A 13165-nucleotide genomic window follows, 5' to 3' on the forward strand; every position below is an offset into this window, starting at 1 on the left:
ATTATCGAATAGAGAATCTCTAGAGAAACTTTGGATATTTTTCTTTTTTTTTTTCTGTGGAGTTTCTGTGGAGTTATTTAATAAGCAGATATGAAGAATGCATGTTATTTCAATACTTAACTGGTACAATGGGATTTCATGTCAGATGAAATTGCTTTAAAATTAAATTCCTTCAAAATTAAATCCTATTGAATTATATTTATTATATATTGCATTATATAGTTTTCGCAATATAATAAATATGACAAAATATGAAAATAATTATGAGCATGTAGTACAATATTATTAATTTTCAAATTAATTAAGTTACGAATAAAAATATTCGTTTAATTCTTTTATTAAAGGGAAAGACTAAAAGTTTCAAAATATATAGATTGGTTTTCTTGTCCTTTTTAATCTAAAAATATCAATAATCTTGTATATTCTATATATTTTTCACCATTTTATATTTCTTGCTCCAATTTTCTATACATGTACCAATTAAGGATCAAACTAAAATATCTTCCACGCAAAACACGAGCTTGAGGGTTAAGGGTGACACATTCTCATTGGTTTATCTCATTGAAATGCTAATGTTTGCGCAAGTAATTAGTGTGACTGTGAGAGTAATCGGATCTGATAATGGTGTTCGCGTCTTCTTCAGGACTCTTCCCACTCGGGAAAACATTGTTTTAGTGAGATATCTTCGCTACATCTCTTTCTTTACAAATCACGAATTTTGAATTTTCTGACGAAGTATACAATATAATGTAAATTAGGTTGCTGAGTATTATAGATTATGTTGAGTGTGTGTGTGTGTGGCATTTTACTTCTTTTTTCCGTAAACCGAGCCGTCTTCGAATCCGTTCGACCGGAAGCTGATTTGGAGCCAATTGCACCAATATCGTTCAAAAATCCCATTGAAATATTCTGTATCGTACTAGTAGCATTCACACATTGCTCAATAATTAATAATGTATCTGATTAAACAAATTATTCACTATTAAAGGGATTCAAGGCTTTTAAAATTACCAAATAAAATTGATTTTTTAATTTTAATTTTTCAAAAACAAACATAGATATTAAGAAGATTAGTTTTTTTATTTTTTATAATTAAGTTTCTTTATAAAGTAAACTTAAAAATGTAAAGAATTTTTAAAATTACCAAAGTAAATTTAGAAGAAAGCAAAAATTTTAAAAATTGATTTCAATACTGTGATTTTGTAAATAAGTTTTTCTTTCGTTTTAGAGAGTTGAAATATCAAAATCACGGTAAAGAAATTCATTTTTGTAAGAAAAAAAAAAAAACTAGTCATCACATCTCGAAAACCGCCAAATTGTAACAAAATTTTTACCTAATCTATCCTTTATCCTAATTTCTATATTAGATATTTTTTGTAAATTCATATAAAATTATTAATGACAAGTAGATTCACTTATATATTTACCGAGTAACTTATAGTAAATATACATTATCGAATCAATGTTTTTTCGCATTTAAAAGATCCTGAGTCCCTTTAACTCAATTTCTCGACAACAAATTTTTGTTCTCACATATATTTAAAATAATCACATTTTATATATTTAAATTTTATTGTAAATTTTTGGCACATGACAATTATTTTCTTAGATAATTAAAACGTCAAATCTCTCAATAAATATTATACTACAATGATTTTGCATCTTTTTCCCTTGACGATTTCACGAATAAAACTGTAATTTAAATAAAATTATAATAAAATCGTCAGTCGGGATATCAACTCGGGAGTATTAGTTTTTTAAGACCGTCGGTGCAATTCGGCCTCTCTGATAAGGGACAAAGTATGAGCGAGAGTGCCGTGCCAAAGTGAATCAATATACAGACAGACAAGCGCAAAGACGTAGAAAGATATACAGAGAGTCGGTATATGTATATATATATATACACACACATATATATATATATATATATATATATAAGTCGGCGAGCAGATGGAATTACGAGAAAAGATGTGCACAAAGTTAGTTGTTGCGTGGTTGTTCAAAGTAAAGAAGATGAGGTCGATAGTTTATTCGTCAAATATTTCCATCGCGCGAAATCCGTCGACTGACAGAAATCGCAACAATCGACGTCCCGTCGAAATGCAATGAAAATGCAAATGAAATCATTTCCGTTCGAGACTTCCGCAAATAACACGCTTAAATATTTATTTATTTATTTATTCAAACAATCGGAATTATACTGCTCTCAAGAATTATCAAAATTATAATTATTGCAATCATCGCAGATTCATTAAACTTTCAATCAATATCTTTGAGTAACAATATTTCAGTGATTTTTAAGCAAATTTATTTTTTATAAAACTCAATGAGATTAAAAATTAAAAATAATCAAGAGTGGACAGATTTCGATTTGCAGACATTATATTTCGACCAACACTTTCAAGTTTATAGTAGAAAGCAACGAAGTCATAGTAAATTACATAATGATGATACCATCTCCGTCATTACCCGTCAGTGTGCATCAGACACGTCAATGAGAGGCATCATCGAGAAGATCATGTGCGTATAGTAGTCATAGTGTGGATTGGGAGAGAGTTAGTAGAGATATATTGCTGGATTTATAAAGAGTAAGTAGAGATCGCTGTCGGTTAATCGAAAAATCCACTTCAACGTCCTGTTGTTTCACCTATGTATGTCGCTAATACCGATCAATAATATACAGGTCGCATAGTCTAGAATCTGGCTCGAAGGTGATCGATATATCGCCAGTCGTAGCCGTCGCATCAAGAGATTCTCTTTCTATCATATACGGTGTGTCCTATTCTTCCAAATTAATCACTCTACGAAACTTAAATTATCCGACGAGATTCTTCTCGCGATCTATATATAAATCGATCGCAATATATATAGATATATATATATATATTGCGATATATATATATATATATATATATATATATATACATTATAGTTTCTCGCGATTAGCATATCTTCTATAGCTGGCCTGAAAGCGATTTAAGTCGAAGAAAAAAGGAGCATGCGTCGTCCGAGAGTGTTTTCCAAACGTGTTCGAACGATCGAAGAGGAAGATTGCGAGCAGTAGCTTGATGCGGGGAAAAAGAGAATAGAGAGGATTGTGATTCGATAGCCAATCCGGATCGTGAGAGAGAAAGAGAGAGAGATAGAGAGATAGAGAGAAAGAGAAAGAGAGAGAGAGAGAGAGAGAGAGAGAGAGAGAGAGAGAGAGAGAGAGAGAGAGAGAGAGAGAGAAAGAGAGAGACATAGAAAGATTGATTCAGCAACAAGCCAAGCGTGGAAAAGATTTTGTATCGCTTTATTGACCAAGTCGATCATTGTGCAGCTTTTGGTTTTTTTTTTTTTCCTTTTTCTTTTTTTTCGCGAATACCTAATTACGAGTCGAGAGAGAAAAAGAATCTTGGGGGGGACCCATGGCCTCCGGTCCCCTGCCTCGCATACACGTTTTCGTTTTCGTTTTCTCTTTCCCTTCTCTTCCATTTTCTATCGTTTTCGCACTTCAAATCTGGTCTTTCTTTTCTTTTTTTTTTTTTTTCTTTTTCTACCTTTCTACTTCATCTCAATCAACGTCGCGCAGGAGAGGCTAAAAGCGATTCGCACGATTCATCGACGGTTCGATGTACCTTGTTTGCTTTTAGGAGCGGAGGGGGTGGTAAATGAAAATACACAAGATAGAAAAGCGAAGGAGGAGAAAGGGGATTATACATATATGTATATATATATATGGCAGGGGGTGGATAAGAGAGCGAACAAGCATACAAGAGAAAATCCGAAGATACCACCCACTCCGCGAATCTCCTTCTATCGGACTTGTTATTTGATTAACGTGTCTTAAACTTTATTTTATATAATAACAATAATAATAATAATTAATAATAGTAATAATAATAATAATAATAATAATAATAATATATATATATATATATATATTCCCTATTCACATATCATTAAATCGATAGTCAACTATACATATTTATAATATATTATAATATATATTATATATATATGCTCTCTTAGAGTTTTTTTTTCTCACAGTAACAGACTAATATTATGCGTCGATATTAAAAACCAGGATGTCTTCTCTCGTTTGCTACAAATCGCGATTCGGCACGTGCTTGCGTACACAGCTATCGTAATAAGTTTTCATGACGCGCGCGTATCATACTTTATATCACCGCGAAACGTGATTACGCACGGATTACGCACTCGCGCACAAGCGACGCCGTTTGTGAATGAGATTCTTGATTATCGCAACGGCCTAAATTGTCATTATCGGGATCCGCCGGGAAAGATCTCGCCGGAAGTGTACATCCAAGTAGAACAGAAAATCACGATAGCGTCAAATGACGTCAAAATAATGTCAAAATGACGAGAATATGACTTCAAAAAAAAAACTCACTTTTCCATCATTTTTTAATCATTTTGATGGATTTTGACGTTATTGTGACTTTCTCTTCTACCTGGGCAGTGATCGACATGTCGTTCGAACGTACGCGGACTCGCGTCGCTTTGCGGGCGCGCTTAGGCACCTCGTGAGACCCGTATTACATTTGCCGTGAGCGAACTTGTACTAATTAATTAGTACTCGCGATTTCTTAATCCTCTTAGCATTCCTCCTATTTTCATTTGATCGCATATCAATTAATAATAAATTATATTTAAAGAGAATTAATTTAAAGAAAATCGTATGAAAGTCTGAATCGAAATGAAAATTGAAGCTTCCACGAAAGTCTCGCGAAAGAAATTCCAGTCGTATAAAATCTGTTGAATTAATTAACGGAATAACTGCAATGAATTGATATCGAGGCGCTTTCGAGATGACAACGTGAAGCAGCAATTAATTGACGCGCGCGGCAAATCGATTGTACGAGACATGTAATACGGATCTTATGTGGCTGCTAGAGCGAATAGAAGTCTATTCTTCATGCTACTGAAGTAATTGGGGAGTGTCAAGATTCGAGTTATCATCCACGTCGTAAGGACCGTCCGCCGATGCGCCGAGAAAATTGTTTTCAAAGTTCGAAAATGTTAAGTTCAAGAAGATCACCTCGTCTTCATTTCCTTCGGTTACAATCCCACGAGTTTCGACAACTTAAATGGAATCTTTTCCTCTAAGTTTGAATCTCTCTCACACATGTTCTACATAGAATGACTGTATTTTCTTCCTTGAGAATAGAGGACCTACAAAGTACAGTTTAAAAGGCAAGCGGTCTCAAGTTGTAAGAATTGACGGTTTATGATGTATTAAAAGTTTCCGTAACCACAGATTATTTCCATATAAACCGTGCGTATATCTTTTATTAATAAGAATTACGTTATATCATCTATATATGTAATTACATCATCATGGAATTCAGAGACTTAATAGGTGATTTTTTTTGTTCAATTTTCACGACTCTCATTATCTTCTTATTAACTCTGATTATTTCAAAATTTAGTACAATTATAGCTCGTGTATATTATTTGTACTATACGGTGCGTAGTGCTTAAATCTTCAATCTCACGTGAAAATATCCGATCAAAACTCGTCCGTTCAACGGGGGCCCTTACGTCGCGTTATTTTAAGATGGCAGCTAAAAACGTCGCAACCAGGAGAAGACCTAACGACTAAGTTTTCACAGCTCTTTCTAGTTCTGTACTGTGTATCTTTTGTATTTTTATTTTATTTTTCTCCACGTGTTTTCAACACGCTGGCAGTAGCAGACACATTTAAAAATCAATGATAATTAGTCGAAAAAGTTATCTCGGTACGATATATAATTAAATAACTATAATTAAAAAAAAAGAGAACAAGAGAAAAGAAAAGGAAGAAAAAAAAAAAAAAACGATTCTCGGTTACATATTCCATCTTTCAGCGATCGAGTTTCGCTTTCGCGTATCTCGTCGATCTTGAAACGAAAAGCGGGAAAAAGTGAGAGGAAGGGACGATCGAAGTAATTGATATTAATCGCGTTATACAGGGTTTTCGAAAAGTTCAGAAACGGTCAAATATCGCGAAAATAAGGCATTTTAGAGAAAAATGTTTCAAATAAAAGTTGTTTGGTTCGAAAAGCGCCATAAAATGGTGCCATTGGTTTGACCGTGGATTATATGAAGGTCATCTTGAATTTCTTAAATAGAACATCCTATATATTTTTGCATATTTTTGTAGCTTACCTCGAGAGCTTTCCAAAACACTATAATAAAATATTTTTTCATTAAGTATTTTTCGAGATAAGGCTTGAAAGTTTCAATATTTTCACATCAAATACGAAATATCTCGTAAAATATTAATTTTTTGATTATTTTATTTTAATACTTTTTAGCACGCAATAATAATCATAAAGAAAATATATGGTTGTTTCTATAAAAAAAATCGAAAAATTAATATTTTACGAGATATTTCGCATTTGATGTCAAAATATTGGAACCTTCAAGCCTCATAACTCGAAAAGTACTTAATCAAAAGAAGTTTCATTATAGTGTTTTGGAAAGCTCTCGAGGTAAGCTACAAGAATATGCAAAAGTATATAGGGTGTTCCATTTAAGAAATTCAAGGTGACCTTCATGTAACTTTCAAACGACTATCCAAGGTCAAACCAATGGCACCATTTTATGGCGCTTTTCGAGCCAAAGCACTTTTATTTGAAACATTTCTCTCTAAAATGCTTTTTTTTGGAGATATTCGACCGTTTCCGGACTTTTCGAAAACCCTGTATATAATTTCTAACGATAAAATCATCTTTTCTTAATAATTTAGTATAATAAATATTAAATTGAAAATTTTTAATACACTACCATTACTTTCGCAAAAATTACAACAACGCAAAATGTCTTGCATCGTTACGACAATTGTTCAAACGTCGTAAACTCTTATCCCGATTATCCTTGTAAAATAAGTTTTTCCGTCTCTCGAGTCACTTTGAATCAGCGAGAAAGAACGACAAAAGGATAAATAGACCAAGGAGAGAAGATAACGAGATCCGACGATTAAGTACATTTCTTCATCCATAGGCGACGAGCGATTTCCTCTACGCGAGAAACATGAAGCGTGAGGAAAAAAAAAAAAGTACCACCGGGAATTGAAATCGACATCATTTCCGACCAAGAGTTAAGAGTTTTTCTCGACGCGGAAAGAAAAAACACACATCTCGAATATCACGTCGCGAATGGGGGACGAGAGAAAAGATACGTTAAGCACCATCGGGATTTCTTTATCTCGGAATTTCACGTCGGTTTCAATTCCGCGGGCGATGAATTCAAATCGCGTTGACGATTCCCTGAAATGCCGTCGACGCGCTCCTTAGAAAAAGCGCAAATTCGCGGTCCCTAAATTTTTATTCTTACAAGATTTATAAATAAAAGCGAGAAGTAACAAGGGAGAGAGAGAAAGAGAGATAGAGACAGAGTGTGTGTGTGTGTGTGTGTGTGTTTATGTGTGTATGTAAAAATTGAATAAAACTTACATTATACAATATCGAGAGCGAGTGCTCCTCCGTCTCTCTGTCCGTAACGACATCGTCGCTGCGTAAATTAATTCGCCGCTCGATCACACACCCGACGCTGTCGCTCGGCAAAGGAGAATATCGGTAACGAACCCTCCTATATATATATATATATATATATATATATATATATATATATATATATATATATATATAGTTCGCGGTCACAATTATTAATTTCCTTCCTCGTCGGTAGAATATTCAGACAGACGTTTTCTCTCTTTTTGTCTTATTTCTTCTTTTCTGTTTCACACTCGAACAAAAAAGTGGGGACGGGATTTCTCTATCGGACGACGTTTTTTCCAACACTCTGAGCCCCCGCGATTTCGTCTCGAGCAGTCGAGAGATATAGAGAAAGAGAGAGGTAAAGAGAGATAAGAGAGATCGGATCCTATCCGTCAGGATCGCTGGCAGAATTCGATTTCCTTGAGGTAGGCAAGACGAGATACAGAGACAATAGAAAGAGAGAAAGAGATAGAGAGATGAATGATATACTTGAGGGTAATCGCAAAATTAGGGAAGATATGTCGAGAAGAGGGGATTCGAGGCGAAGGATTCGTGATCGGGGTCAGAACTATTATAAAGTAATCTTTTTTTCTTTTTTTCTTTTTTTTTTTTGGTCCCATGTAAATAGATATCATTTCTTGTTCTTAATGTATAATATCAAAGCAAGAATTAGCAAGAACACGTCTTTTAAATTATTCTCATCACATTTTGAGAACTTTCTTTTCTTTTCTTTTCTCAATACAATTGGCATATTATAAATTTTGAAATATGTTGTACATATGTATATATACAGCCATTGACAAAATTATTAGGCACCCTTAAATTTTCCGTATTTCTTATTTTGTAAATACTAAAAAGATTTAAAAAACTATCGATAGCACTTTAAAGCTGTAATTTCAAGCTTTAAAATGTTTTTTTTTTTTTTAATTTTTCGCCCAGTATCGACAACATGTCTGAAAAATATAGATTTAGTTTCAAAATTATATATTTCGGCCAAAAAAAATTGCAGGAAAGTTTTAAAAAAAGCATTTTGTAGGCAAAATGTTGTAGTTTATGGAACTTGACTTCGATTTATCGAGAGAAATTTTGTTATCGAGTTGCAGAGTGTCAAAAATACAATAAAATTTTAAGAAACAAAACAATGTTCTTTTTTTAAAGCAAGGAAAATACAAAAATTTTTTTAATTACCCATAACAACTTTAATGCGTTATCAGCACATAATTTTGAAACTAAATCTGTATTTTTCAGACATGTTATCGATACTGGGCGAAAAATTAAAAAAAAAAAAACATTTTAAAGCTTGAAATTTCAGCTTTAAAGTACTATCGATAATTTTTTTAGTCTTTTTAGTATTTATATACTCTCTATTAACAAAATAAGAAATTTAAAGGTGCCTAATAATCTTGTCAATGGCTGTATAATGTTTGAAATTTGTATATTTAGACGAAAGAAAAAAATGGAAGGAAAATTTGTCAAAAAAATAAATATGTATATTTTAATTGATTATGTATATTATTGTATATATAATTGTAATTAATTAGATAACGTGTTGTATGAAAACTTATAAGGAACGATTTCGCACGCTTCCTATTCAATTTCATTGTCAGTCTCAGAATTAAATATTTCGTAATACTTTCAGATACCGTAGAACTGAGCCCGCTCACAAGAACGACGATAAAGTCGACATGAGAATAGAAGAGACCGAGGCATAGTGGTGGAGAGTATATGTGTAAGTACATTCAGCTCCGAGACGGGAAAGATGTTTCTCGTCGCGGTGCGTGTAGGAAGATTCGTAATAAATAGATCTCTTTCGGATTGTCGATCGCGATCGAGCGGTACTCTCGCTCGAGCGGCGCCGAAACGCGCGTCTTTTTTATCCCCCGGACAGGGATGGAAGGTCGTTTCTTTTGTTAGTCGTACTTGCGAAAAGCAGTTACAAGTATTAGTTCGCGAGGACTTTTTATCTCAGTCGAGGTAGATTGTCGTCTGAGATGACGTCAGCGTCATCCTCGACGACTCGAGTCGGATCATCATCAGTTATATCGCGCGAACGGACACATTCACATCCAATACCAAACAGGCAAGCAAACGAGGGTGATTATTTTACTGACCGTCAAATTGGCGAACACTCATAAAAAGTGAAAAAAGAAATACTCTTTACAAACTAATTTCGGATATTTTTTCTCCAAAACTGCAACACTGGCGGAGAGCGAAAAAAAAAAAAAAATAAAAATTTGTAAAAAATTATTTTATCTCTCACAATGTTTCGACAATAATTTTAAACGTCTAATTAAAATTATTAAAAAAATTATAACCTGTTTTATAATTCGCTCCTATCATTTTCCAGAATTTAGTTATGTAAAAAGTATAAACAAAGAGTTAGGGTTAGCATTAATTTAAAATTATTTGTCATCACCAATTATTGGTCAGATAAATAAATAAATAAGTAGATATATAAGTAAGTAGGTAAATATATAAGTAAACTATCATATATACGAGGTTAATTGATAAGCGAACAAGCACTTAAGCGTCTTCATTTATCAAGTATATGGATAAAATACTATTTTCATGTACGAATATTGGCGTGCAATCATCATTCTTTGGAAATAATAAATTTGATCGTTTAATTAATATCAGATTTTGCATTTAAATATATATATATATACGGGCTTTGCAACAACTTTAACGAAACGTGGAAAATCTCAATAAACTCTTGGCAAACATTCCGTAATAATATTCTCTTAAAAATTAATGAGCTACTTAATATATTAATTAAAATATGTGTGTTAAGTCAGTGACATCGAATGTAAGTCTCAAACATCAACGACATAATTGAATAACGTTAATTACTTTAAAAAATATTAGAAAACATCGTTTTAGCAGACTGTGCAACACAATAATACCTCGTTAGATATTTATTTATTTTTTTACGCGTGGTTGCGTTGCAACTCATATCGTCGTGCAATAAACTCCAGAATCCTAAAGTTAGCCTAAAAGGCGAAAATAGTACTTTCACCTCGGTATACACCAGTCGGTTACGGGTAAGAAGCGATACCCCTGGAAAAAGCGGGACCCCTGTATATATATATCATATTCGACAGTGTATAGCCCATGCACGAAGAACGTTCGCGATACTTTGCGGAGCAGAATTTCCCCGTCTCTTCGCAACCGTCCCTCCTCTTCCTCGCCTTCCATCCCACCCCAACGATACGTCGCGCGTGTTAAGTACACCGTAACCTACGGTTTTATTTAAGCAGCAGCTCGCGATTTGCGAATATTGCCTTGTTCATGTGTATGTTTAGGCGTATCTTAAATCGGCGCGCTGCGATTTCTTTGAGATCAGATCAGATCCGCCGTCCTCGTTGAGCGAGTGGTAAAAAGTTTTCGGCAGAGAGGCGGAGGAAAGAGAGAGAGAGAGAGACAGAGGAAAAAGAAGGTACTTGAGGGAATAATAAATTCGGCCGGTACGAGCAAAATATGCGGTAAGTACATCCTTGGGAAAAAGTGTTGGATATAGAGACGGATAGTATTGATCCCAAAAGAAGAAAGGGAGCGGTAAAGGATAAACGCGTAAACGCATTATATTCTTCTTCGCTTCGGAATGAGCGAAACAAGATTGCAGGATCTCGAGTGAGATCCCACGGTGCATATGAGACCGCAGGAGGAATATATATACAAGTCCCTCTACTCAGTAGAGGAAAAAAGTGACAAAGGGACATCAAACTGAAGGACAGATGGACAAACAAATTTGAAACGAGAAGAGAGAAAGTAAAATGATTAAACTTTGATTGAGTCATAAATGATAAAGGTATGACTGATAGCAAAAAAAAAAAAAAAAAAAAAAGATGGAAAGAGATGGAGGGGAATGGAATGATATGTAGAGAGAAGAGAGAAAAGAGTCTTTAAATGCTGGTCTCGTGCACGAGTTTGGTCAGTTCCGGTAGGACCAAGTTGTTGGAGCTCAGAAGCAAGGAATTCCCGGTGTTGTCTCTATTGCTGCTCGTCTGCGCCATATGGTTGGGGCTCAGGGGCTGATTGAGGGCGTTACTAGTGGGGGATCTGTTATCGGTGATGGTATTGGTAGTGGTGTAATAATGATTGTACGCGTTGGTCGGCCCGGTCACAGTCAGCAACAACGGCGAGGCGGGGCTGTTGAGGGACTGTTGCATCCTGGAGGATCCTCTGTAGTTTGTCTCGTAATCCTGACTCATCATCGGCTCGGCACTCCTATTAGAGGACTTGTAGGCAGCGTTCTGCGCGGTGGTGGTGGTGGTGTTGTTTGTCGGGTCTTCGTCAATGTATGTGAAGTCAGAGAGTGGTCGGGGCCCGGTGTGGCTGCGTGAACTGCGCATACTGTGTAAGCTGTGTAAACTATGGACAGAGCGACGCTCCTCCAGATCTTCCAGAGTCGACTTGAACGCTCTGATTACTCGAAGCTGCAAAAACAGGGAAGGACGTTCTATCAGGAAGCGAGGAGGCAAGCCAGCAACACACAAGCACGCCGTATATTCGTTTTTTTTTTTTTCTTTTTCGCGCAGAGGTGTGTTATAATATGGTGTGTCCCCCTTTTCTTTATTCAGTGTCCCCCGAGTGTCGACGTTCTGGTCTTGTCGTTGTTCTTGTAGCTGTTGTGTTTTTATGGATATATAGATGCGTTTTTTTTTTTTTTTTACTTATTTTTATATATATATTTTTTTTTCTTACTTTAATTTTTTTACGTCTGTGACGTGAGTCACAGTTTCTTCGCTTGTCGACTTGGTTGCATTTCACCCGAATTCGTGAGCTAAATAGAACCGGATCGATTTAATGTACCGGGGGAATATATAAGATATGTTGTAATGATTTCTTTCGATTTCCTCCAACGATCTCGCTGTATCACCGGCTACTATCGTGTAATGCAAACTAGAAATACGAACTCGATTACCGGCATCGCATGCGCACAATCTACTTCACTTTTATGCGTACCTACCTACACCGCTTCATTTGGGGTTCGTGATGGAGTGATCATCGAATCGAGGACCAACACGATCGAACGTGGACGACGCGCGGACGTCCTCGCAGACGAGACAGCCTTCCTTCGTCCCTTCTTGAACGAAGGTGTTAAGAACGCTAATAACGAGCATTATTTCTTGCGATCTAAGGTTGGCTTGAGAGGGAAATCGCAAACGAGGAGTAGGTCATAGCAACTATCTAGATATATGCAATAGTAGCAGCGGCAAACGAAACTTAACAATCCGATATTTGATTTCAACGATATCGATCAACGTTAATTAAAGTTTTAATAAATTAGTTTTTGAACCAGATTTTAATTTCATCGACTCATGTTGATGATCTTACGGGAAACGAAATAATAAAATCACATAAAAAATCATATTCGAATAAAAAATGTTGTTACGTGAATCACTTTGATCCGACTTATTGTAATATTAGTCGAAAAATATACAATTTTAATTAATATTAAAATAAAATGACAAAATTAACTTAAAAATCTTTTAAATTTTTCGCAAAATGCAAATCTGTTAGAATCCCTTTCTATTTTATCAAAAAAGCTCGTATCAAGTTACATTTCATTTAATTAAAAAAATGTTAATGGCTTTTTAATATCTTAATAATTTGTACAATATTAATAATTTGTCTAAATAATTAATAAATGCAGTTGACAAAAAGACTTTTTTTAT

The 13165-nt window shown here is 34.8% G+C and overlaps 1 protein-coding gene across 22 annotated transcripts in view; it reads right to left on the minus strand.

Annotated features, from left to right (window-relative positions):
* Pmca (plasma membrane calcium-transporting ATPase 3) overlaps positions 1-13165 on the minus strand; it is a 95645-nt gene that overhangs the window by 25237 nt on the left and 57243 nt on the right. For 9 of the 22 annotated variants that reach the window (XM_072909476.1, XM_072909466.1, XM_072909541.1 and 6 more), the window contains one exon: positions 3280-11923. The exons of 10 other annotated variants lie outside the window; for them this stretch is intronic. In XM_072909476.1, coding sequence (XP_072765577.1) covers positions 11390-11923 — 534 coding nt within the window. In that variant the 3' untranslated portion in view covers positions 3280-11389. Of the gene's footprint in view, positions 1-1257; positions 1693-3279; positions 11924-13165 lie in introns of those variants that run through there. 3 more of the 22 variants (XM_072909631.1, XM_072909640.1, XR_012048356.1) reach the window with 3 other exon arrangements.

The sequence above is a fragment of the Anoplolepis gracilipes genome, chromosome 2 (assembly GCF_047496725.1).
Source record: "Anoplolepis gracilipes chromosome 2, ASM4749672v1, whole genome shotgun sequence".
In the NCBI taxonomy this organism is placed as follows: domain Eukaryota; kingdom Metazoa; phylum Arthropoda; class Insecta; order Hymenoptera; family Formicidae; genus Anoplolepis; species Anoplolepis gracilipes.